The 23,861-nt window shown below is 52.5% G+C and overlaps 8 protein-coding genes and 1 non-coding gene across 9 annotated transcripts; 6 read left to right on the top strand and 3 right to left on the bottom strand.

The window, feature by feature from the left end:
- Positions 1–62: 62 nt before the first annotated feature.
- On the bottom strand, positions 63–1,356 carry SMAC4_03922 (uncharacterized protein). Its single transcript, XM_003348028.3, has 2 exons — positions 942–1,356; positions 63–605 (listed from the first exon to the last, which is right to left on the bottom strand). Exons 1-2 carry the CDS (start codon positions 1,255–1,257, stop codon positions 331–333), a joined length of 591 nt encoding a protein of 196 aa, XP_003348076.3. The 5' UTR covers positions 1,258–1,356; the 3' UTR covers positions 63–330.
- Positions 1,357–3,959: 2,603 nt separating this feature from the next.
- SMAC4_03923 (uncharacterized protein) lies at positions 3,960–5,033 on the top strand (the record flags this gene model as incomplete). The annotated part of the gene is made up of 1 exon (XM_003348029.2): positions 3,960–5,033. One exon carries the CDS (start codon positions 3,960–3,962, stop codon positions 5,031–5,033), a length of 1,074 nt encoding a protein of 357 aa, XP_003348077.2.
- Positions 5,034–6,001: 968 nt separating this feature from the next.
- SMAC4_03924 (60S ribosomal protein uL13) lies at positions 6,002–7,817 on the top strand. The gene is made up of 5 exons (XM_003348030.2): positions 6,002–6,041; positions 6,298–6,433; positions 6,618–6,671; positions 6,749–7,007; positions 7,082–7,817. Exons 1-5 carry the CDS (start codon positions 6,021–6,023, stop codon positions 7,218–7,220), a joined length of 609 nt encoding a protein of 202 aa, XP_003348078.1. The 5' UTR covers positions 6,002–6,020; the 3' UTR covers positions 7,221–7,817.
- A 958-nt stretch (positions 7,818–8,775) lies between these two features.
- On the top strand, positions 8,776–8,881 carry SMAC4_13249. The gene is made up of 2 exons: positions 8,776–8,813; positions 8,846–8,881. It is a non-coding gene; the product is annotated as a tRNA-Met (tRNA).
- Positions 8,882–9,502: 621 nt separating this feature from the next.
- Positions 9,503–11,108, top strand: SMAC4_03925 (uncharacterized protein; the record flags this gene model as incomplete). The annotated part of the gene is made up of 1 exon (XM_003348031.2): positions 9,503–11,108. One exon carries the CDS (start codon positions 9,503–9,505, stop codon positions 10,910–10,912), a length of 1,410 nt encoding a protein of 469 aa, XP_003348079.1. The 3' UTR covers positions 10,913–11,108.
- A 3-nt stretch (positions 11,109–11,111) lies between these two features.
- SMAC4_03926 (uncharacterized protein) lies at positions 11,112–13,152 on the bottom strand. The gene is made up of 4 exons (XM_003348032.2): positions 12,928–13,152; positions 12,801–12,860; positions 11,878–12,687; positions 11,112–11,819 (listed from the first exon to the last, which is right to left on the bottom strand). Exons 1-4 carry the CDS (start codon positions 12,928–12,930, stop codon positions 11,313–11,315), a joined length of 1,380 nt encoding a protein of 459 aa, XP_003348080.1. The 5' UTR covers positions 12,931–13,152; the 3' UTR covers positions 11,112–11,312.
- Positions 13,153–13,297: 145 nt separating this feature from the next.
- On the top strand, positions 13,298–15,424 carry SMAC4_03927 (uncharacterized protein). Its single transcript, XM_003348033.2, has 3 exons — positions 13,298–14,307; positions 14,406–14,677; positions 14,808–15,424. The coding sequence occupies exons 1-3, from the start codon at positions 14,047–14,049 to the stop codon at positions 14,980–14,982; spliced, it is 708 nt and encodes a 235-aa protein (XP_003348081.1). The 5' UTR covers positions 13,298–14,046; the 3' UTR covers positions 14,983–15,424.
- A 76-nt stretch (positions 15,425–15,500) lies between these two features.
- On the bottom strand, positions 15,501–17,633 carry SMAC4_03928 (uncharacterized protein). The gene is made up of 5 exons (XM_066090024.1): positions 17,195–17,633; positions 16,940–16,968; positions 16,694–16,820; positions 16,542–16,630; positions 15,501–16,458 (listed from the first exon to the last, which is right to left on the bottom strand). Exons 1-5 carry the CDS (start codon positions 17,359–17,361, stop codon positions 15,869–15,871), a joined length of 1,002 nt encoding a protein of 333 aa, XP_065946117.1. The 5' UTR covers positions 17,362–17,633; the 3' UTR covers positions 15,501–15,868.
- Positions 17,634–18,209: 576 nt separating this feature from the next.
- SMAC4_03929 (uncharacterized protein) lies at positions 18,210–20,174 on the top strand. The gene has a single exon (XM_003348035.2). The coding sequence runs from the start codon at positions 18,265–18,267 to the stop codon at positions 19,978–19,980; it is 1,716 nt and encodes a 571-aa protein (XP_003348083.1). The 5' UTR covers positions 18,210–18,264; the 3' UTR covers positions 19,981–20,174.
- The last annotated feature ends 3,687 nt before the right edge of the window (positions 20,175–23,861 follow it).

Below are 23,861 nucleotides of genomic sequence, written 5' to 3'. Positions count from 1 at the left end.
TAAGAATAATGGATAGGGTGCTTTTTGCACGCAGGTAATCACAAGTAAACTGAAGCATCACTCATTTGTGACAATGATGTTAGGGTATTTCAAATGTTTTTGTTTCCGCAAAATGCTTCAGACGAACAGCCGCCGTATGATAGATCCTTGGATATCCCATCCCGCGATTTTAAAACTAGAAGCAGTGCCCCGTTGCGCTACGCACATTCGGGCTTTCCGTGATGTCTCCCATAACGTGAGCCTTTTGAACGCTGCTTTCCTCTTTGCCCAACTTTCTTCCCGTCATGTTTCTTCGTAACCACCAAAACACAAATGTCTGTCAGGGGCGATTTAGAGAGCACCAGCCTCCTGGAGGAGCTCCTGGATCTTCTTGCCGTTCTTGCCGTTCTTGACAACAGCCTCGAGATCGGAGTTACCGCCAATGTGCTGCTTGCCGATGAAGATGTTGGGAACGGTGCGCTGGCCGGTCAACTTGAGAAGGGCATCCTGGACATCGGAGCCGTCGCTCTCCTGGTTGAGCTCGTAGGTGGTGTACTTGGCATTGAGACCGTCGAGGATCTGCTTGGTGTTGGAGCAATAGGGGCAGTAAGACTTGCTGAAGACAACTATTGGCGACGAAAAGACTCGTTAGCGACGGTTTCCTTCATGCGACGAGCAGCGAAATGGCTGCCATCAAGGCAAACAGGAGTTAAGCTGATTTCCAAGTTCCTCTCAGCGACAAGGGCTAGACCGAAGACCGGAACTGCAAGTCTCTGCAAGAGACACACAATAAAGGGTCCGCGAGCGAATGGCCACATGCACCAGGCCGCCGGACTCGCGCACACACATGGAGCGCACGTGTAGCGGCCCGTGCCGATGCAGCTGATGACCTCGCGCGACTTCATGCCGCCAGTGCGCAGGGGAACACATAAGACAGCTAAACACGTGGGGCGGTCACATACCGACAGCGTTGTCGTTGATGAGCTGCTTAGCCTTCTGAGTAGCGGCGTCGGACATGGTGGATGTTGTGCTGGAGAAGAATCGGCGGAAGATGAAGGACATAGAGGTTGCGCGGGGTTGAGGTCCAAAGGGAGCGATATATATATACAGAGAGGGGAAGGGGAAGGATTTATATGGTAGAACAGTTGGGGAAGGCAAATTGGGGGAAACTACCTTAAGCACTGCGGAAAACGAAGCTTTTGGAAAGCGTGTGTGACCGTGTGTCAAGCTAGGGTGGGCACAACGGGATATGAGGGGTGGAAATGGCGATTGCGACATTCGGTGTGAATTTGTCACGACTCCAGTTTTGGAAGGCTCTCATATCGGGGGCAGTTCAAGGACTGGGTCATTTGATAGAGCATCGGGGATGAGGGACGCCCGACACTGTGCGGCTTCTGCACACTTTGGCACGCGAAGATGCTGCAAAGTCACCGACTCGAGCAGAATATTTGCAGAGTAATTCCAGTTTCCGCGTTACCAATGAGAACAGTTCAGTCCTACCGGTTGAAGTTCGCCGGTCTCACATTGTGTCTTGAGAATCAGATACAGGGACCTCGAGGGACGAATGTCGCCATCATCTCTGTTTTTCGCGCTCAGCAGTTCAAATCTCTGCCGTCTCAACTTGAGCCACACGGCTCATCCTGGGAGCTTGCATGGACACAAAGAACCCAATGACGCAAAGACCTTTCCCACCGCGCGATTCACCCACGATTCACCAGAAAGCCATCATCAAATTCCCCGCCGTTATCTTAACTCCCCCTTTCCTATGACCCCACTTCCCCAAACTTCAGGCCACGATATCTGTGTTGAGATTCGGCAAGTCTCCGCGCAAATGGTGAAAAAAGAAAATGAAAGCTGCACCACAGAATGATTTCGGATCGCTCCAAACCATTCAGACATGTGCAATATCTTTGCTTTCTCTGATAATGCCAGGATCTTGATGCCACTGTAGGCGCGGCGACAAGAAGAGAGCAGTCCGAAAACAGCGAGGTTAGCCGCCATCAAGGGTTCCACTCGGGACGTTGACTTCAGCCACGGCCGGCCGGAGCAGTTAGTGTCCGGCCTGGTGAAGCGAATACCACACTCCATACCCTGAACCTGCCTGGCAAGCCCGGTCCTCTCCAACACTGTGCTCAACGGGAACTCGAATCGGGCCAGATCGCAATTTCTGGCGAGGCGGACTTTCCATCGTTTCCCATTGGAGCAGTGAAGCTATTCACAGCATGTGAGCCGAGCAGGAGGTCAGCAGCCTTGGACCCGGCCATGACTTCATCTGGAAAGGAAATGCATGTCATTGACTTGTTGCCGCCACGGCATCGTAATTCCTGGCTTGCAGACAGTCCACTTTCCCCAGAGCAGAGGGCAAGGCGGCTCCACGGGTCTTGGGAAGCGATGCACGTGAGTGACCCCGACGCTCATATTCCTGGTTCGGCAGTGTGAACAAGGCTTGCCGGTGATCATGGACTTCGTGGTGAGCTTCCAGCCAGTTGAGCTCTCCAACGTGCACTAGAAAGCGAGACGAAGAGGGGCTGAACGGAAAACTAGCGTCTTCTTTCTTTCGACGTTATCCGAAATTGATGGATTATCCTTTTCAAGATGAGGCAATGCCTGGAGTTGGTGTCTCTAATCTCACACTTACACCGACATCCCGTTGAGTTTACTGTTGTCCTGTCCGATTCGAGGCCCTGAAGCGGCTTCTTGCAGGGAGCCAACATAACCACAAGGCATGATGCAAGACCCCAAAAGACCCAAAAGTATTTTGAACGGAGTTCCCATGTCGTCGTAGCAGAAGTCTGGAAGTAGTGTGGATTCTATGAACAATGTCCGGAGAGGCCGTTGAGCTCATGAGATGAACGCCATGGAGCCAAGCAATCGATGAATGTGCAAGTCATGATGGATTACCTAATGATACTAATGTGGTTCCAATGGGAGCAGTTTGCAGAAGGGACGCCCCGGGGCAGAAGTAACAGGCAAAGCCCGGGCGTGCCTTGGCCTTGGGAGTTGGGACCACTTTTAGCGGCTCCGTGGGTTCTTCCCTTTCGGACGGGGTGTTCAGATGAAAAGTTGGGATCCTGGTCGCCCTTTCAGACTCAGCTCCCGCTCCATGTGCAACCTCTCCTGCTGACTTCAAAACTGTCCTGACACGAACAACCGCCACCGTCCACTTCAAGTTGCACCCTCAAACCTCAAACATCAACCCGAACCTCGTCTTCCCACCCTGTCCGCCACCATCCACACCATTCGCACCCAACCTTACCGGCCCTGCTAGACTTGTCCAACCCAATCGGTTCTGTTGCCAAAGACGCCCACTCCCGCATCTGCGCAACAGCCTGAAAAAGGACCCTTGGACCCCGAGGCAGTGATCGTCGTTCTAATCGTCATTTCCCTACCGATTTTGGATACGGGTGTCAAGGACAACTGGTCTCTCGTACCTTTCTTCGCCAGCCCACGAACAAAGAAAATTACAGCCCTAGCTTCGCGATTGGTCTCACGCCCTTCTGTCCATCTAGATCTTGTCCGCCGTTGATTGCTCGACACCTGCGGCCAAGTCGATAACAGCGCCGTAACATACAATCTCACCAGTCAAGAACGTCAACCCAATTACCCCCCAAACCGGCCAGATCAACTATAATAGATTTTCGGATTTCCACCTTTTCTTCTCTCTTTTGTAGCAGGTCAACGGCATACTGTCGTAGGACCAGCCCATAGTCGCAAAGGTGGCTTCCGGAGGAGATTCGGCATCGTCAGGTGCCTTGATTGCCCAGCTTGCCAACATCACGTCCTTCTTGAAAGTCCCGACTCAGTTGCAGCCTTATCTCGAGACGACCGCTGAGCATCTGGCTTCAGCTTCAGAGTATCTTCAGTCAGCGACCGGTCTTTCTCCCAACCAGGTCTACAGTGCCACCGCCGGTACACTCCTCGCTCTGAGCATCATCCCCGTCATCGCCACCCGGAGATTCAAAGGCAGAAAGGGAGGAAAGATGTCTTGGTGGGGACGCCCCAGCTTGTCGTCTTGGAACTCGGGTGTTGGCCAAGGAGGTGTGCCGAGTGTGACTGAGGAAGATTTCAGCTATATCACTACCGAGGATCTTGAAAGTCCTCGCTACAGTCAACGCTATGACTACACTCGGTCACCACCGGCTGCCGTTCCGGCTATCAGCAGGTACGAACAACCTGAAGACGACGCTCTAAACATTGTTTACAAGAACGCCGTGTACCCCGAGGGGTTTCCTGCGTATTCGATTGGCGACGGCAAACTCTTGGTCAGCGATGTGAAGGAGCGAGTGAAGCTGATCTTGGGGATTTCTGACCGCCACGGAAGAATTCGTCTGTACTACAAGGGCCGCCGCTTGAGGGACGATGACAAGCCTGTCAGAGAGTATGGCGCCAAGCACAACAGCGAGATCACGGTCACGATAAGCGAGCGCGAATCCGAGAGCAGCAGTGATGTGGGGAGCGATGAGATTGTCATCGTTGATCGTGACGGGCACGAGGTTCGCGGTGAACCAGAGCCTTCCAAGAAGCACCGCAAGAAGCGCAGAGGCAGGACCAGAGACGAGCGTGGTGCCCGCAGCCCTCAGAGCCCGCAAGAGAGTGCTTCAGATGTTGGTCTCAGAGTGCCGACTGAAGACCCTCGGAAGAGGGCAGCTTCACGAGTTCGATCCCACTCCCCTTCAGCCGAGTCCGGCTTTTCAGCAGCATCCGGAGTGTCCGGGGTCTCGGCTATCTCTGCTATCTCGGCCGGTAGCGTCACTCGCGCCAGCCCGGCCTCGGTTGCCCCGGGCGGTCCCATCGAGAAGCTCGATCAAATCGCCGCCCACTTCAACAACACACTCCTGCCATTGTGCCGACAGTTTGCGGCCCATCCTCCTTCGGATCCTAAGAAGAGATCAGAGGAGCACCTCAAACTATCAGAGACAATCCTACAGCAGGTTCTCCTAAAGTTTGATGATATCGAAACGGGAGGAGATGTCGCAGTTCGCACCAGGAGGAAAGAGATGGTGAAGCAGTGCCAAGATGTTCTGAAGACGCTCGACGAGGCTCTCAAGGCATAGTGTGGACGGTCATAAGCGCAGTGCCCGGAACCTTTTATCATTTCAGGCTTCTTGGTCGGCATGAGCATGGAAGGATTTAGGCGATTCGTCGTTATAAAGTCGACATTTCTTCGGTATTTCAGCCATTTGCCAGGCGTATCAAGGTTGCTGGTGTAACTTCAACAGCCACACATGTTCGGTTCGTTTGCACTTTTTAATTGCTGTTCCAGGTCGAAGCTTTCGCGCAACCGTGTTCAGTGGTGTGACAAGAGAACATGGAAGTTAAAGAGAGTCTAGCGTTTTGTGCATAGAGCGTGGTCAGAAGTGGTGGGAAGTTGTTGGCCAGGTCATAGATGGTAATTGACTGGCGTCCCTCCCAAAATCCCAGTTCACGGTTCGCGATGCATCCAAACACCCGTTGGTAACTACCTTGATGGCTAGTGACGTGACGTGACGGTGATCGACCAGGCTGTTGGCTGTGAGCACACGTTGCTCAATGCGATGACCTGAAGATAGCAAAGGCCACAAAACCACATTGATGACCATCGACTTGAAATGCAATTAACTTATCAGTGTGCTCTAATGAGATCATAATTCCCGTCATTGTGCCCATGAGATAACTACTGCAAGCACCTTGGAACCTGGACTGAATCAAGGGGGCCGTGATAAGGTTATCAGCGTGGTTGTCTCGCGCCACAGGAGTGCCAAGACACGGGGAAGCGAAGCAAAACCAGCCCCACCAATTGCAGACTGTAGGTCTAACCCTACCCCAACGCCTCAGGCAGCAAAAGGCCACACTGGCTGGCAAGCCTCCACCGGTTCCGAAAACGGACTAGTGCATCTCTCACTACACCAAGCACACGGGCAATTTTCAGCACACACAAAAAAGTCGCAGACCGTCAACCATCGCGAGGTAAGAGCCAGACTTGCTGCCCATTTGATCTGCCGGAGCTTGACGGACAGATCGCTAATCCTCCTTCTTTGTCAACCCAGTCTTCCCCGGCAAAGATGTCTTCTTTCGAGTCTGTGGTACGTTGCGAATCCCCGAATACCGATTTTATGATGGATGTGGTTTCCACCGGTTCCATTATCCGTATCGCGACGAATGGCTAGGTTGCCGACCGCTGCAGCGACACCGAACGAGATGGAGACGACATGTTCGATACGGCGATGGATACGGATATGGAATCGGAGGAACTCAGGGACATTGCACACCGAGACGGGCCGTTTAACGGCAAGGGTGCGGCAGCAGCAGTTTTGTGATGGCTAACCTGTTGATTTACAGGTCGTCATCGACGGCAAGGGCCACCTCCTCGGTCGCCTCGCCAGCATCGTCGCCAAGCAGCTCCTCAACGGCCAGAAGATCGTTGTTGTCCGCTGCGAGGCCCTCAACATCTCTGGCGAGTTCTTCCGCGCCAAGCGTACGTTACACCTTCACTCCTACACGAAACCGAGAGAGACATGACTGCGACGATGGACGAACTTGGGAGGATATTGGAATTGGACACAGCAAGAAGACAGATTGGGAATCGCAGTCATGGGCGAAACGAACAAAGAGGACCGAAAGAAGAGAACAGTCAAACTGACACGAAACCACCATTTTAGTCAAGTACCACTCGTACCTGCGCAAGATGACCCGGTACAACCCCACTCGCGGTGGTGAGTTACAGCCCTCCCGAAACGAAGACGACGACGACAGTCGACATTCTCAGTCAGACGATACTGACTGCCCGCAGGTCCCTTCCATTTCCGCGCTCCTTCCCGCATCTTCTACAAGGCTGTCCGCGGCATGATTCCCCACAAGACTGCCCGTGGCGCCGCTGCCCTTGAGCGCCTCAAGGTCTTCGAGGGTGTCCCTCCCCCCTATGACAAGAAGAAGAAGATGGTCGTTCCCCAGGCTCTCCGTGTCCTGAGACTCCAGCCCGGTCGCAAGTTCTGCACCGTTGGCCGTCTCAGCTCTGAGGTCGGCTGGAAGTACGAGGATGTTGTTGCCAGGTACGTTGGTTCTGCAAGAGCCTCAGCTCTTGCCCCCCGAAGCCACGCGCCGTTTGATGCTAACAGCTTGATAGACTCGAGGAGCGCCGCAAGGCCAAGGGCGCCGCCTACTACGAGCGCAAGAAGCTCGCCGCCCGCCAGCTTTCCGAGGCCAAGAAGAGCGCCAAGGTCAACGACAAGACCGCCGAGGCTCTCAAGGAGTTCGGTTACTAGAGATAGTAACTGTTGCTTCGTCGACTTTTCATCCTTTGTGCGTTTTCACTCTAGATTGGCGCGGTTCAGGGTATCATCAACATCTGCGAGGAAATGTGGAGGAGTCAGTGGCTTTCCGACTCGCAGTTTGTCCCAGGCTTGGGACCTCATACGAATAAATGATGAGATCACACAACCAATGGAGAGATCATGCATGGGATGAATGGAAGAAACAAGACAAATACCCCCGGGCGTTCAGCATGCAGTTCGGGACCTTTGTGTGGTGCGTGCCAGGCGTGTTCTCATGACAGAAAGGGACCTATGCGTCTCGTAGATGATGACCATGCCGTCCAGCGGCACCCCGTCCACAAGCCCGAACATGCTGAAGTAAGCCGATGAATGACTACTGCGTACTTAGCCAAATAATGCCAACTAGTCTACGAACTAAAACCTCTGATGTCATGGTTTTGTGCCTACAGGATAACTTCTTATCTCCAAGCCTCAATTACGGCCTCTAGTCAACAACTCAAGACAAGTTCTTTGCCAGCCAACCTTCAAGTCTGATATCGCCTATGACAGCTCACTATTAGGCCTGTGTTAACTGTGTTACTAGGCATTAACTGTTGGATTGGTTTAAGAGTGTCAACTCAGCTAACTGATGAAGTCTTCGTCTAGTTGACAACTTGACAACCCGACACCCCAGTGTATTATATCAAGGCACACGGCAACTTGATCAAATAATGACCTTCTCATCACTTTGTGACTTCGGGCTCATTTTTCCCTGAGGAACTTATGCAGTCTACAAACCTCCTCAACCACTTATCTGAGACTTGGGTAGTAATGAAGCAGACGCGGCGTATGGTTCACGTGTAGTTTTGTCCCTCGTCGTCGATGGGCAAACTGACGTTAACGCGTACGCTTCACGACACTCTACTTCAAATGAATTTCTCTCTACAGAACCAGACACGATAGGCATCCACCTATGGTGTACATCTACTGGTATTTCTTCCACTTCGCATTATAAACCAATTTGAATGTACTTCAAGCTCCAGGAGGCGTCCTTTCCTGATCTACGTTTACGTTGTGTCTTTTGAATCACTTGGATCACTTGTGAAAAAGAAGAAGTCGCTAATTATAGTGTTCCTGGCTTGACATGGGTTCACACCTTTACCACTTGTAGTGCAATTGCAATTTAACAAAAGATTTCAGATCAGAATCATGTGGAAGTATCTCTCGTCAGTTGGAACCGAATGGCAATGGTGTTAACAGTGCTGTTGCCATGTGCAAATGTATGAGTGTAAACCAACACTCTTGATTTATCTCCCCAATCTCTATGCACATCAATCCCCTTATCATGTTTCCTTACAATATTTCTCAACCGTTCGTCGTCCTTTCTCCCTTTTCCATTCAAGACATGATTTTACTTTTCTTTTTAAAACCGGTCCGTCTCTCAGACGTTCAGCTTGCAAAGTGAACAATGATAGCTGCAAGCTTCACTAAGCATTATATTCCGAAGGCAACGTGCCGATGGAGATAACATAAACACAATTTTAGCCGCTGTTTCTCAACTCACATCGGGACCTTGGCGCAGTTGGCTAGCGCGCAGGTCTCATATTCCCATATGATCTGGTTAAAACATCAGAGTAATCCTGAGGTCGGGAGTTCGAGCCTCCCAGGTCCCAAAACCATTCTCTTTTTTGCCCGATCTTCGGTGTTGACTTCTCCCGAAACTTCTCCTTCCCATCTCACCATCCTTGTCTTTCTTTCTTTTGCCAAGCAGTTTCTTTCTGTCTGGCCTCTTTTCAAGGTCCAGATTTCGAAATCATGCACGAGCCATCGGTGCGAATTCGAATCCTAGACCTAAGTTCCGGACAGTGTGGAGACACCGGTCACCGTAAGGCTTGATGAGCCGATGACATCATTGCACTGCCCCGCGCTGCCGCGAAGTCTTTGGTGGTGATGAATTGCTGACCTGCACAACTTTGAAGGTTTGGGGAACGAGTGGTTGTCGACTTGGTGTCCTGGGTTGCTTGGCGAAGGAAAAACATTGGTGCTGCCTCAAGATGAGGCGCAATTGACGGCAACCTCGGTCGTATTTTGTCAGTTTGTATGGTCGTAGATCACTGGTTCCGAGATGATATGGTATGCTTCTTTGACGCGTACGTTGTTGACACAAGCATCTTTGTTCCTCTTTGTATCATAGCCATTTCCACCGTTAAACAGAGAATTGTGATTTGACGATCTTTGACTACCTACGTTCCCTTTTACACTACTATTGTTTCTAGAAAACCATCGTTCCGCAGATGTCATCACGAGCAGATCGAGGCCGCATACCCGCATTGGGCGGTACCAATCCCGATTATTACCAGGAGACAGCTAGTATCTATGGAGATGGTGGCTCAGGAGATCCGAACCATCGCCGGCGGAGACGGCGTCGTCGAGATGAACACCATCATCACCATCATCACCCTTCTACACCACCAGTAGCGCCACAACCTATAGCGGCACCTCAGCCAGGCCTAGCATACAATTCTGCTCCTCCGCCGGCTTACACTTACCATAACCCTCATCAACCAACAACACAGCCGTCACCACCACCACAACAACATCATGGAAGTGGTCGATACTCACCCCCTCCACCACCAAAGCCTCCAAGGCCGGTGATCTCACATCAGCCCGGTTCTAGTCTTGGTGCGGGACTGATGTCAGGAGCTCTCATGCCCACAGGAACAGGACTAAGCTCCTCTTCACAGTCAAACAACATCAACAACAACAGCACCAACCCCAACAAAGACAAACGAACACTCAGCGAACGACTCCACCAACTAAGCCTCAAAGCCGGCACGCCCATCAACAAACTAACCAACGCCCTCGGCTCCGAAGCCTTCTGGCCATCGACAATGGATCAAGAATGCGACAAGGCTGCACGTATCATTCAGTCTTTTTGCAGTAGCAGCAGTAGCAGTAGCAGCAGCAGCAGCCTCCTCCAAATCCCCCCTCGCGTCCTAACCACTTGCTCCGGCCTAGCCATCTTCACCGTTTTTCGCACGGGGTTACATCTTTCCGGCTCTTCTGGTTCGGGGATAGTCATCTCTCGCCTACCTTCTGGTGGAACGTCTGGAAAAGGATCATCATGGTCGCCGCCCTCGGGTTTCCTAATTCACTCCCTGGGTGCTGGCCTTCTAGCCGGTATCGATATCTACGACTGTATCTGCGTTCTACGCACACCAGCGGCGGTGCGAGCTTTCGCCGAGCGCTCCCGTGTGAGTTTGGGAGGGGATGTAGGCATCGTTGCTGGGCCGGTGGGGGCCGGGGCGGGCGTGGAGGGTGTTTTGAGGTCGGGTTCTTCTTCCATGTCGGAAAAAGACAGGGACAACAAGGAAGGGAAGCCGCTGGTGTATAGTTATATCAAGAGTAGAGGGTTGTATGCGGGGGTGTCAATGGATGGCACGGTGGTGGTGCCGAGGGGGGATGCGAATGCGGAGTTCTATGGGAGGAGGGGGATTAGCGTAGAGGAGATTTTGAGGGGCGATGTGCCTTGGCCGGAACCAGGGAGAGGTGGGAAGGATGGTAAGAAGGTTTGGCCGGAGGGCGCGATGGGGTTGATGGAGACTTTGAGGACGGTGGATAAGCAGGCAAGGAGGAAAGAACGTAATGGAGATCATGGGTGTTCGAGCAGGGCAGTGGATGATGAATGGGCGTACGAGGATTGAGAAAGGGATAGGCACAGACGGATAAACGAGACGCCGCCTGTTGAGTATGGAAGGACAGCAGGCGAAAGAGGTAAGGGGCAAAGCATAGGTAGTGAGACGAGAGGCGGTCGTAGCCTTGATGGTCTGTATAACAAAATTGACACGAAGCTGGACTTCATGATGAATGACCAAATCAAGACTTCAAGGAGTAGAAAACATACCCTAAGATGAGTCAACCTTTATTGAATCTTTCGCTATGATAAAACGCTACGGTATCCCTATATCTTCACCCAAGCCAAGGTACGCTTAGTGATGGCCGAATACCGCCATCTCAAAGCTGGATTGTCAGATCCTTATGTCATTCGTAATCCGCCCAGATCTGAAACGTCTTGCAAATTAGACCTGATAATATGCGATTATGTTACAAGTACAAGCCCTCGGGCTCGCCTTCCTGCTTCGTGCGCAAGACTCTTTCACGAGCAGCTCTGAAGTCAGCCATCTGCACCCTCATTCTGCGCTCACGAAGGGCCATAAGACCGGCCTCGGAGCAGATAGCCTTGATGTCGGCACCTGAAAGATCATCCTTCTGGGCAATGAACTCCTCCAGGTCAACATCCTCGTTGAGCGACATCTTGCTGGTGTGAAGCGTAAAGATCTTGCGCTTGGTGTTCTGGTCGGGATTCTCGAAGAGAATCTTGCGGTCGATACGGCCAGGACGGATCAGAGCAGGGTCGAGCGACTCGATCTTGTTGGTGGCCATGATGACCTTGACGTCTCCACGGTCGTCGAAACCATCGAGCTGGTTCAACAGCTCCAACATAGTTCTCTGGATTTCACGCTCACCGCCCGATGTTGAGTCGTAACGCTTGGTACCGATGGCGTCGATTTCGTCGATAAACACGATGGATGGGGCATTCTCGGCGGCAACCTAATGAAGATGTTAGAGTCTATACTTAAGGGCGTAACTCAAAAAAGCCTTTACATACCTGGAAAAGCTGGCGAACCAGTCGGGGACCGTCACCAAGATACTTCTGGATAAGCTCACTACCAACAATGCGCAAGAACGTTGCCGAAGTTTGGTTTGCCACAGCCTTGGCAAGGAGAGTCTTGCCGGTACCGGGAGCACCGTAGAGAATGACACCCTTGGGCGGCTTGATACCCATTTCCTCGTAGAGCTCCGGATGAAGCAAAGGAAGCTCGACTGATTCACGAACTTCCTGGATCTGTTGCTCCAAACCACCAATATCCGCGTACGACTCCGTGGGCGCCTTGTCGAGCTTCATGACACTAACGGCCGGATCCGTGTCATCGGTGAGCACGCCAACAATGCTAACACTCTTGTGATGTAGCAAAACGCTGGCGCCGGGCTCCAGCAGGTCTTTGTCGACGAAGCTCATGATGCTAACATAATACTCAGGACCAGATGTGCTTGAAACGATGGCGTGGTCGTCGTCGATCAACTCCTCCAGGACACCGACACCCATGGGGCTGCCGCGCATGTCATCGACACGGGAGCGCTCGTCCGCCATGCGGTCGGAAGACTCGAGCTCGGACGCAGGAGCGTTGCTGTCCTTGGCGGTCTTTGCCTTGCGTAGACGTTCTTGATTCTCGACATATTCCTCCTCGAGCAGCAGATGATCGTGGATTCGTTGCATTCGTAGCAGTCGGAGTTTGCATCGACTCGTCGGATACACTGAGGGGAGCTTGGCGGCAGCGCTGGCACCGCCCTGTCTCTTCTTCTTGCGGCCGATGCGGGTGGTGGGCTTCGGGGGCGGCTCGTACTTGGGCTTATCTTTCTGTTTTGGTGGCGATGGAGGTTAGCGATGTCCATGATGTCAGCGCTCGAGTCCCGCAAGATAACAACGTCCAGCGCAACGAAGAAACCATCAAAATGATGAAGCTACCGTACCTTATCTTTCTTGGACTTTGAAGGGTCCTGGCCTCCGCCCATGCCAGACTGATTTTGACCCTGCGCAGCTAGTCAGTATGTGGTACATTGCAAGCTTGAGCTGAGCTCCGTGTTGCGGCCAACTGACCATGTTGACGGTTCGCCTTGCGCAACTCTGGGGAGTGTGGTAGGGGGTTTGACGGTGTGTTTGGAATTATAATATCAAGTCGTAAGAGCGCCGCACGATATTAAGTCGTTGAGCGGGGCGGCAGTGATGGAAATGGTTGTCCTGGAGTTCGTTGTTGGCGGAGTGCCCGTTTGAGGTTGTGATGGCGAGCTCCAGTTCAGGCCCCCAGTGAACGCGACATCCGTCAGTCGTCCAGTCGCACACCTGACGCACAGACCATCGCAGCTATCAAGCTGCCGGGGGCAACAGCACGATGCGGGCCGTTCGAGCGCTCCTGGTATTTCACCGTGCAATTGCATTCAACTTGTTCAATGACCATACACTGGCAGTTGCATTGCTTGTGTTGTTTGACGGGCTGTTTTCCCATACAGCGCATGGCCACGGCATTGAGCGAGGGAGGGGCCCAGTCCAGGGACCAGCGGGCAGTCCGAGGCAGAGCCTCCTGCTTCTATCCTGCCCCGTCGCAACTGTGTGTTCCTTGGAGCCGACCTTGCCCGTAAACCGAGGAAATAAACATTGCGTGGTTGATGCTGTCAAACAATCCGTATCATCTCCTTAGTACACTGTAGCAGGCACACCACGCTCGGCAACTGTTGTGAGCATTTCGAGTCTTGGCACTTTTGGGTACCTCTACGGACGCGGCGCCCCACCTCAACTCTTCACTGACGGAAGTTGCGTTTCTGCACTTTCCTTTCTCTCGACAGGAAGTGACGACCATCTGGATCTCAGCTGGTCAGCGAAAATTCTTGCAGCCTTGCATTCACCTCGCATTCAGAACCGAGGAGCCCCCGTCGATTTGGTGAAGCTCGAACAGTTGTGGATGGAAACTTGACAACCTTCCTTCACTTGAGTGTTCTACTACCAACTCCTCCATCACCTGGAAACCCTTCCACCTCGCAACGTTATTCACGGACCTCCTTGACCCCTCCACAAGGTTTATCTTATCAGTGATTATTCTACTTATCCTGCTGAACATTTCTCTCTTCCTACGATTTTATTGGCATACCATAAACTCTACTCGCTTCTATTGCAGCACATTACATACACCTATCCCGCTGCACCGACACCACATCACTGACCATGGCGACTACCCGCGAGCGCCGCGTTGCGAAGGAACTACAGGACATATGGAATGACAGAGAGGCATCGGGTGTCATGGCCGAACCCCTCAACTCTAGTAACCTGTCGCACCTCAAAGGCTCCTTCAGCGGCCCTCCGGACTCGCCCTACGCCGGGGGTACATACGAGGTCGACATTCAGATTCCCGATAAGTACCCGTTCAAGCCGCCCGCCATGTATCTGATGACGAAGATCTGGCACCCCAACATCAGCAGCGTCACTGTACGTTCCCTGCCTTGTAACCCTTGTTTGTGATCTATGTCAAGATGTGGGCTGGAGGTTTCACCAAGGCTAAACTAACCTCCATGTTCTTCCCACAGGGCGCCATCTGTCTCGATATTCTCGGCACAGCATGGTCGCCAGTCGGTACCATCAAGACAGCGCTGCTCGCCATTCGAATGCTTCTCGAATCGCCGAACCCGAAGGATCCCCAGGACGCCCAGGTCGCCAAGATGTTGATCGAGAACCCGAAGCTGTTCGCCCGAACGGCGCACGACTGGGCCGTCAAGTATGCGGGCGCGCCCAGGGTGGAAGCGATTCCGCTCAAGTATGACGAAGGTTCAAAGGAGGGTTCAAGGAACGATGCCAGCCGGTACGTTGCGATTCTTAACATCCCAGGACATTGAACAGTCTAAGATAAGCAAAGAGCCATATGGACAACAGTGTGGAAACTCGGGGATGAGAAGTCAGGGATGACTAACCTTGGGGCAAACCAAACACAGATATGCTGGCTACAACAAGGACCTGGTGGACCGTTTTGTCAACATGGGATTTGACGTTGACAAGGTGGTCGAGGCTTTTATCTTCGTTGGTATTGATAGGAACGGAGGCAACGACTACGAACTCGAGGAAGCGTATATGGGCGATATCACCGCACGGCTCCTCGGCGAGCAGTAACAACACATCTTCCAAAGGGTGGGTGATGGGCTGTGAGAGCGACAACCACAGCGCTATTTGGGATGCAAATATGGGATTGCATATCAGCACTCTGGCACCAGGAGGATTTAGACTCTTGATAGCGGACGGTGAAAGCGCAGGATGGAGAACCCAACAACTGGGGTCTGGTAATTGACTGGTTTGATCGGTGGTACACAGGCTGGCCCGGCTTCTCTGTTATTAGTCTATGCATCAGCCGCATTCGGATATGGAGTTTTACGGATGGCAAAGGGTTCAACTGAGCAATGGAATTTTTGGCTTCTTTCAAGTACTGATTCTTCGTTTCCTCCCTGTTTTGGGTTTTCCTTCTGCCTTTATTTGGATACTAGCAAAATCACAGCGTAGCCATAACACAATGTAAATGATGCCTTGGTACTGTTAGGTGAAGGCAAGTAAATAAACTGCGTTTTCGGTTGACCAACGTAAACGCCACACCTGAGCCTGTCAAGGCCAAAGCTGCACCGTGGAAGATATTTTAAAGTAAATGTAAATTATATAAACCTGACCGCCCGCACCCAAGCCATGATTTCACCTCTATCTATCAACCAGAATCTCGCAAGATGAGCAAAGAGGATATAAATGCACCACGGTATACGCCCTATTCCCACGCCCAAGAGGGATGGCAAAATGTCTATATCAAGCTTCATCATCATCCCCAAACACACAGTCACACATGAAACACGCTCAACACTCCCTGCTTCCTTCTGACCTTGCTATACAGAATGTTTTGGTTGGTTGGTTCTGGTGGTTGGCTGGCCGCTGCTACTATTCATCCGTCCCGCCTGAAAATAAGACAAAAAAGATAAGGTTCAAAAGATTAAGAATTATGCTCCTTCAAACTTTCCCTTTAAAGCAAATCGCGTCTGACGAACTCCTCACGGAGGGCCTTGCCCAGGTTGGCGGGCGAGCGCTCGACAACGACACCGGCGGCCTCAAGGGCCTTGATCTTGGAGTTGGCATCACCCTTGCCGCCGGCGACGATGGCACCGGCGTGGCCCATGCGGCGGCCAGGGGGAGCGGAGATACCGGCGATGAAGGAGACGACGGGCTTGCCGCCGTTCTTGGTGTTGTACTCCTTGAGGAAATCGGCAGCCTCCTCCTCGGCGGAACCACCGATCTCACCGATCATGATGATACCGTCGGTCTCGCCGTCCTCGAGGAAGACCTTGAGGCAGTCGATGAAGTTGGTACCGCTGAAGGGGTCACCGCCGATGCCGACGACGAGGGACTGGCCGAGGCCGGCCTGGGTGGTCTGGTTGACGGCCTCGTAGGTGAGGGTGCCGGATCTGGAGACAATACCGATGCGGCCGCGCTTGTGGATGAAACCGGGCATGATACCGATCTTGCACTGGCCGGGGGCGATGATGCCAGGGCAGTTGGGACCGACGAGACGGGTCTTGGACTGGGTCCTGAGCATAGAGGTGATGCGAACCATGTCTGCGACTCCCTGTTAGTCCGTTTTTCTTCCTATGCTCGCTTTTTTTCTTTTGCGCTTTGTCCTTGCGACCCAATGTACTAACCATGCTGAGGGATGCCTTCGGTAATGCAGACGGCGAGGGGGATCTCGGCGTTGAGGGCCTCCTCGATACCGGCAGCAGCGAGAGGGGGGCTATTTTCACATTTATTGTTAGCAAATGCCCTTCTGCGCTTGTGATCCAGAGAGGTTTCTTACGGAACGAAGATGGCGGTGGCAGTAGCGCCAGTCTCCTTGACGGCCTCGCTCACATTCTTGAAGACGGGGCGATCAAGATGTGTTTGGCCAGCCTTCTTGGGGTTTGTGCCGCCAACAACCTTGGTACCTAGAACAGAGGCGCAATGCGTCAGAACTCCATGTTTGCGACATTTTGCGACCGAGAATCGGTGCCGATAAGCGTGAGATAAGGATGGGATGGTGGTATTGAAGGTGGTGGTGATTTACCATATTCGATGGCACCCTGAGCGTGGAAACTATACAACAAGCCAACGTCAGCCAAGTCAATTTCGCATCGTCATTCACATCCCATGGTGTCCTGGTCTTGGAAAGCTTGTGATAATGGGCAAATGTGTGGAGGTGGAGCATTCCCCAGATGCGCCCGAGTCGTGTCATCGGCGTCGCGAGTCACGACAAGCAGGGCGCAATGGGGAAAACGGGGAAGAAGGGGGGCTCTAGGCAGGGGAGGCAGCTCTAACTTACGTTCCCTGCTTTCCCGTGAATCCCTGAAAGATAACCTTGGTGTCGCTGTTGATTTTCAAGTTGTTGATGGTCGCAGCATAGGGGGACGAGTTGGAGCTGTAGGTCCTCTTGGACAGCTGCTGGACGAGCTTGCCCGCGGGCCGTGTTTGCCTTGCGATAGCCTGCATTGTGAATGTGTGTGGGGAAGAATGCGAAAGTAGGGATAAGAGGGCGCCGGAGGAAAGAGGAGGGAGAGGGCAGTAATATGGGCGAGAGGACCAATGGAGCCGATGATGTCGTTGATGGGGATTTTGTTGTTCGTTTCCAGTTTGCACGGGATCGCACGTAGAAATTCAGGTCGTCGACGGCTCGAGCTTCTCCAACTGCCAGCCAACGGAACCCTCTCCTCGTCAAAAGTCTCCAACTGCTCTTCGGGCCACCATGACAGGATCCGCTCGCGAGCCACAGCTCCTGTCGCGGACCCACAAACACCCACCGCCCACCGCCCACGGCAGGGTCCGCGGCAATTCAAGCTCATGGGGTCCATCGTTATCAGCCAGGTACACTGCGCTAACGTTCTGTCAAAACTGTCGCGCATGACCACACTCAACCCCGCCGCTCCCCTAACGTGAGAAACCTGACCCAGTTGCCCCGGTGGGAACCCGGCCAAGCCGACTCCAGCCGTACGTCACGAAGTACCGATCGGTATCAAATGTACCTTCCTGTCTCGCCGAGCTCGCCAAGGTATCAGTGGGTGCCGGGTGGATTCTCAGGGTCAAACTGTCAGATCGCGCCGAGGTACAAGCCACACTTTGACAGCTCAACAACGGGAGGCTGGAGGTCTAGTTCAGCCGCAATTTGGTACCGAGTCACGTGCATGACCTCAAAGTACTACACTCTGCAATTCGAACAAAGACGAGCACATGCGGCTGGCATATTTGTTACAGCCACGGCAGCCGTGAATAGTACGGCAGCTCCAACGACAAGCGTCCTGAAATTTGCCCCGCCAAAACATTCAAATAATTGTCTAAACGCCAATACCGAAACCGACGATAACGAGATACGAGGGTCGCCAGCCAGACAGCGCAAACATGGCGACAACAACGGTCACAGTAAGTCGCAGTAAGAAGGACGCCAACTTGCCGTCCGAAAACGACAGGTTTCTGAGGTGTTGCGCCGACATCGCGAACGCGCTCATCGAAGACCATGAAGCCGCCCAGAACGGCCGTCCGCAAAAGGACATCAACCTCAACAGCCTGCGATCCAAGTTTGCGAAGAAGCACAAGATCAACAATGTCCCGCCACTGACCGCCATCATCGCCGCCGTCCCCGAACATTACAAGAAGTACATCTTGCCCAGACTCATCGCCAAGCCCATCAGAACCTCATCGGGCATCGCTGTAGTGGCTGTCATGTGCAAGCCCCATCGATGCCCCCATATCGCGTATACCGGAAACATTTGCGTCTACTGCCCCGGTGGCCCAGACTCCGATTTCGAGTACAGCACACAGTCATACACGGGATATGAGCCGACATCGATGAGAGCCATCCGGGCTCGCTACGACCCCTTCGAGCAGGCGAGAGGACGAGTTGATCAGCTAAAGTCGTTGGGTCACTCGGTAGACAAGGTCGAATACATCATCATGGGCGGCACTTTTATGTCGCTCCCCGAATCATACAGAGACGAGTTCATTTCTCAACTACACAACGCCCTGAGCGGTTATGGAACCTTGAACGTGGACGAGGCGGTAAGGTCGGGAGAGCAGAGCAACATCAAGTGCGTGGGTATCACGATAGAGACGAGACCAGATTACTGTCTTCAGCCCCATCTTTCAAGCATGCTGCGCTACGGCTGCACCCGTCTCGAAATCGGCGTCCAGTCCCTCTACGAAGACGTCGCCCGCGATACCAACCGTGGCCACACCGTTGCTGCCGTCGCTGAGACCTTCTGCCTCGCCAAGGATGCCGGTTTCAAGGTGGTCAGTCACATGATGCCCGATCTTCCCAACGTTGGTATGGAGAGAGATCTCGACCAGTTCCGGGAGTACTTTGAAAACCCAGCTTTCCGCACCGATGGCCTGAAGATTTATCCCACCCTTGTCATCCGTGGAACGGGCCTGTACGAATTGTGGAGGACAGGCAGGTATCAGAACTACACGCCCAACGGCTTGATCGACCTCGTGGCAAGGATAATGGCCCTCGTTCCTCCTTGGACCCGTATCTACCGCGTCCAGCGTGATATTCCCATGCCGTTGGTAACATCCGGCGTCGAGAACGGTAATCTGCGCGAGCTGGCTCTGGCGCGTATGAAGGACTTTGGAACCACCTGCCGCGATGTACGCACTCGTGAGGTTGGTGTGAACGAGGTCAAGAACAAGATCAGGCCGAACCAGATTGAGCTTGTCCGTCGCGACTACACCGCCAACGGTGGCTGGGAGACGTTCCTGGCCTACGAGGATCCCAAGCAGGATATCTTGGTCGGTCTGCTCCGTCTGCGCAAGTGCTCCGAGAAGTACACGTTCCGTGAGGAGCTGGTTGGCCAGCCCACCAGTCTGGTCCGCGAGCTGCACGTTTACGGTATGGCTGTGCCTTTGCACGTCAGAGACCCCAGGAAGTTCCAGCATCAGGGTTTTGGTACGCTCCTCATGGAGGAGGCCGAGAGGATCGCGAGGGACGAGCATGGAAGCGTGAAGATCAGCGTTATCTCTGGTGTCGGTGTGCGCAGCTACTACAGGAAGCTCGGATACTGGCTCGATGGGCCTTACATGTCCAAGTGGCTCGATGGCAGGCCCGGGCCTGAGGAGTAGGAGGTGTACTGGTTGGTACTCTGCGAGTGAATTTACAAAAAAGGATATGAGGGCGTTGGGCTTCTGTTATGGTTCAATCGGACAGGCGCAAGCGGTTGCATAAAGGCGGGAAAGGCGTTTGAGGATTGATGTGCGGTTTTGGAAGTTGGTGACCCTTGGGGTCAATATCAAATACAAAATGGACCTTGTTCTTGGGCACAGATGCTTGCTACCCAGTCTTTCCCCAGCTTCGTTCCCTTGTTTTCTCTCGCACCTACAATCGTCCTCGGCGCATTTTACGGTGCTTTATTGAATTAGACTTCACGATCGTGGATGTTGATATATTTGCGCTTGATCATTACGGAGCGAAAAGGTGATTAAAAGAAAAAAAAGGGGAGAATATTCCTCTAATGCCCCGTGAAATATATATTCTAAGTAATAAGGGTAACAATTTTGCTCACTGTATGTCCCAATGCCAAACCGAAAACAGTCTAACCATCCCAGTACCCTCATATTATGTGATCCTACCTCCCCAGACACTAGAAAATATTACACCCTCTGAATCCCCTACCCCGAACGCACAAGCTGGTACACGTACCAACCGCCCCGGTCTTTATGTCGCAGTCGTCAACTACCATAGTTGACTCATGCTTGCCTACCTACCTACCTGCCTCATCAGGTGATGGCTCGTCCGAGTCCGCGTACTCCCGTCTTTCTCTTTTCTCCTTCAGTTCAAAAACGAAAGTCGAAATGCAGACGACGAACAAAAACGTGAGGACCAGCAGGTACATCAGACCGGCAAAACATAGAACCAACACATACTCCATTCCCATATTTGCCGTCACCTCTAAGGTATCTTTCCTTGTTGTTGCTGCCTCGGATCTCTGAGCCGAGGAGATGAGCTCTGCAATGTATTTGATGCATGGAATAATGTGCGTGGTCCACCCCATAGCTGGAGAGTTCATATCAAAACTCATGGCTGTTCTTAATGATGTGTACGGTACCAAAGGTAGGTGCTTTGGTTGTGTTTTGCAGGGAATTGGTCGGTATAATAGGTGGTTGCTTAGAGAAAATGTTAGTATCAATGTCGACAACACCGGAAAAAATCAGTCCCGATAATCCTGGGGATTCTTTCGTGGGAGCCGGTGTCGCGGTCAGAGACCTCCGAGGGTTAATAGAGAAAATTGAGGTGTCGCGTCGCAGTGGCTTGGTACATCAAGATGAAGAATCTACACCACAGTCATAGGCCGCTGTTTTAACCTTGACAAATAGCCGGCAGATCCTTCTCTGAGGAGAAGGTCCAGAGATCAATGCACCTTTCATCCTTCCCCTCGCCTTTGACATCGAATCTCCTGTGAATGATCCGTCCGTTGACACTCAGCTTTGCCCATCTTCTACCTCATAAGGAATAAAGACCTACCGGGTACGCGAACGCGTAAGAGCTATGTGGCTGCGTGGATGGGGGCGAAAAGGACGGGGGCCCTTGTATCGAGACGTCGGCGCTATCGTGGTTTGCAAGACAGATGAGGAGGAAGAGTAAAAGGATACGCAAAGTGGGAAATTATCAGTATTTATATATGGACGAGCTCAGCAGATGCGGGCCAGACCCTAATAAGAATAAAAATAAAATAACAATAAAAGCACCCATTGGCCACACACGTCGCGGCCCCCAAGCTCCCAGGATTGTTTAGGGTTTAACCAGGATATAAAATGAGCTACCCTACGGAGGCACCAAGCCACCCACTCAAGTACTCATGTTATCTGCAGAAGCGTAAACATATGGTAAACATATGTGTCTAACTTTCTAAATTCACGTTAGGTACATCATGAAAACCACCTATACCTCCTCTCCTCAACATTTAGATCCCAAAGTCTCGTCCTAGGAGACGGGTCAACTGGCGACGGCCGGCCGGCCGACCGGCCCCCCTTTCCCCAGTCCACACCACCTCTTCATTGGATGATAAACAGGGTGTTGTTGTTGAGATGCAAGGCTCGTTTCATGCCTCCATTCGCTTTCTCCAATGACGAGCCAGTCCGCGGGAATTGACCTTTTGCCGCGGGTCTGGAGAAAAGGATTGTTGCCTATGTGACCGGATCAAAAGTAAACAATCCGGGATGATCCGATTCGCTGTATATAACAGGGGTTTAGGCTTTCTTCCGTCAGTATTTTCGGCATCCTATGTTCTGGCCAATGGACCGGTGGATTGCTGAAAGTGTTGAGGATCTTCTGCTGCTCTAGGAGAAGGTCTGGTGGACGCGCCGAACGGAGGCCACAGATGACAAAAACCCGGAGGAGCCCCAGCCGGCATTCACTGGCACCGTTCGCCTCCCATCCGTGTTTGCCAGTGCCCTGCGTCCGTCATGGTTGGCTCTGGCTAAGGCGCGTTCGTTTCGTCCTGGCCGTGAGCCGTCATGCCACCATGGGTCCAGTCCGAGTCGCGGCAGCCACACATAGGGCCATGGAAGTGCTGATGAGGTGACTAGGGGAGCGGATTTGGGCAAATTTCGTGTCCACGCGGAGTGTCAGTGGCAGGATCTTCGTTAGCCTGAGGCTCAGTCGTGTTTGGTGTTGCTCCGTTGCCGTTGATGGTGGTGGCGGTGGTAGTCGTCGTCGTAGTGGTAGATGACCCTGGCATGGCCGTTTAGTGTCCGTTTTATTGGCTCCAAGGATGCGTCCGATACCTACCTTTGCCAGTGGCATCGACATCTTTGGCAAAGTTCGAGATACTCATATAGTCCGTGCCAGTTCCCTCTCCAAAAGCGGCATTTCTCTCCAAGTCGGTTTCGAAAGTGTTGATGAACTTCAGGTCGTGTGGTTTGCTTGTGCCAGCCATGTTGAAGAGTGGCTAGGTTGAGGGGTTGAATTGTTGTCTAGGGATGGTGTTGAGCTGAGTAATCAAGGTTTGAAGATGAGTGTTGACTTTGTGAAGCTAATATCTCCCCATTCTCCACCAGAGATGGGATTTCCCTTAATATATGTGGTCGAGGGTTTTGACGTCGCTCCATCCAACCTGCTCTCTTAGCCTCCATCGTTGAGATTGAGATGTTCCTGAGTCCGAGGTCCACTTCTCGCTCTCCCTAACAGAGCATTGAGTATCCTGATAAGGCTCATTGGGGCAGTGTCTCCATCAACACCGACTCTTGATGCATGGGGAGAGTTTCGCGGACTTGTCAACAAAAGGAGGTGATGGTGTAACATATCCGTCGAGAGGGTATAGTATCGGAAGACGACTTGTTGATGACGAAGACATGTTGCTCCCATAGGTCAGCCGGCCACAGTCCTGTCTCTGGAGACAGACTCGGCTCAGCCTCATTCATTTTCCACAGCCGGTTGAAAGTATGAACAGCAACATCGTCGACCTACAGCCAGAAGGCGTGCCCAATGCAAACAAAGACGGGAAGAAGCAGCAGGCCAAGAATTTGGGGAAATTAGGTGGAAGACTGTGTTGTGAGAAAGCGTTGAAGTGCGAAGAGAGAGAGTTGCCTACGCGTACAAGGCAAATATTCAAGGCTACATGAGCTTCTCCTGCTGGACGATCATATTGATGGCTTTCGAGGCTGCGGTGCGAGACTCGAACGGCTATACCTCCGGAATACTAAGTCCGTGGTCCAACTCATGACTGGGCCATCTACAGAATGGCGTCGAACCATTTGTACCTCTTCCTAGCAGGCTAATCAGGCAGGCTTCCACGGGATTACTCCTGCAGCGAATAATTCCAAAGACGGCATGACGGATGGCTCCATCCCTCGCAATGCGGGATTGATGAGGAAATGATCGCTAGGTAAGGTAATTTCCGACATTTTGAGGACTGGATATCCACGGCTATCAACGGACGGGTACCTATTCATGTTTCAGCATTAATGAAGAGAAGAGCTCAACACAGCCTTCTTTAACTTATCTA

The sequence above is a fragment of the Sordaria macrospora genome, chromosome 2 (assembly GCF_033870435.1).
Source record: "Sordaria macrospora chromosome 2, complete sequence".
NCBI lineage: Eukaryota > Fungi > Ascomycota > Sordariomycetes > Sordariales > Sordariaceae > Sordaria > Sordaria macrospora.
Note: the sequence above shows the minus strand (reverse complement) of the source record. Positions and strands in the feature narration are given on the sequence as shown.

Coding starts and splice junctions, on each gene's coding strand:
- SMAC4_03927 (XM_003348033.2), top strand. CDS start 14,047: ATGGCGACTACCCGCGAGCGCCGCGTTGCGAAGGAACTACAGGACATA. Junction 14,308..14,405: donor CCAACATCAGCAGCGTCACT/GTACGTTCCCTG, acceptor TTCTTCCCACAG/GGCGCCATCTGTCTCGATAT. Junction 14,678..14,807: donor TCAAGGAACGATGCCAGCCG/GTACGTTGCGAT, acceptor AACCAAACACAG/ATATGCTGGCTACAACAAGG.
- SMAC4_03924 (XM_003348030.2), top strand. CDS start 6,021: ATGTCTTCTTTCGAGTCTGTG. Junction 6,434..6,617: donor CGAGTTCTTCCGCGCCAAGC/GTACGTTACACC, acceptor CCACCATTTTAG/TCAAGTACCACTCGTACCTG. Junction 7,008..7,081: donor TACGAGGATGTTGTTGCCAG/GTACGTTGGTTC, acceptor ACAGCTTGATAG/ACTCGAGGAGCGCCGCAAGG.
- SMAC4_03926 (XM_003348032.2), bottom strand. Junction 12,688..12,800: donor CAAAGTCCAAGAAAGATAAG/GTACGGTAGCTT, acceptor CCACCAAAACAG/AAAGATAAGCCCAAGTACGA. Junction 11,820..11,877: donor TGGTTCGCCAGCTTTTCCAG/GTATGTAAAGGC, acceptor CATCTTCATTAG/GTTGCCGCCGAGAATGCCCC.
- SMAC4_03928 (XM_066090024.1), bottom strand. CDS start 17,361: ATGCAGGCTATCGCAAGGCAAACACGGCCCGCGGGCAAGCTCGTCCAG. Junction 16,821..16,939: donor TCAGGGTGCCATCGAATATG/GTAAATCACCAC, acceptor CCTCTGTTCTAG/GTACCAAGGTTGTTGGCGGC. Junction 16,631..16,693: donor GCCACCGCCATCTTCGTTCC/GTAAGAAACCTC, acceptor ATGTGAAAATAG/CCCCCCTCTCGCTGCTGCCG.
- SMAC4_03929 (XM_003348035.2), top strand. CDS start 18,265: ATGGCGACAACAACGGTCACAGTAAGTCGCAGTAAGAAGGACGCCAAC.
- SMAC4_03922 (XM_003348028.3), bottom strand. CDS start 1,257: ATGTCGCAATCGCCATTTCCACCCCTCATATCCCGTTGTGCCCACCCT. Junction 606..941: donor CATCAACGACAACGCTGTCG/GTATGTGACCGC, acceptor CGTCGCCAATAG/TTGTCTTCAGCAAGTCTTAC.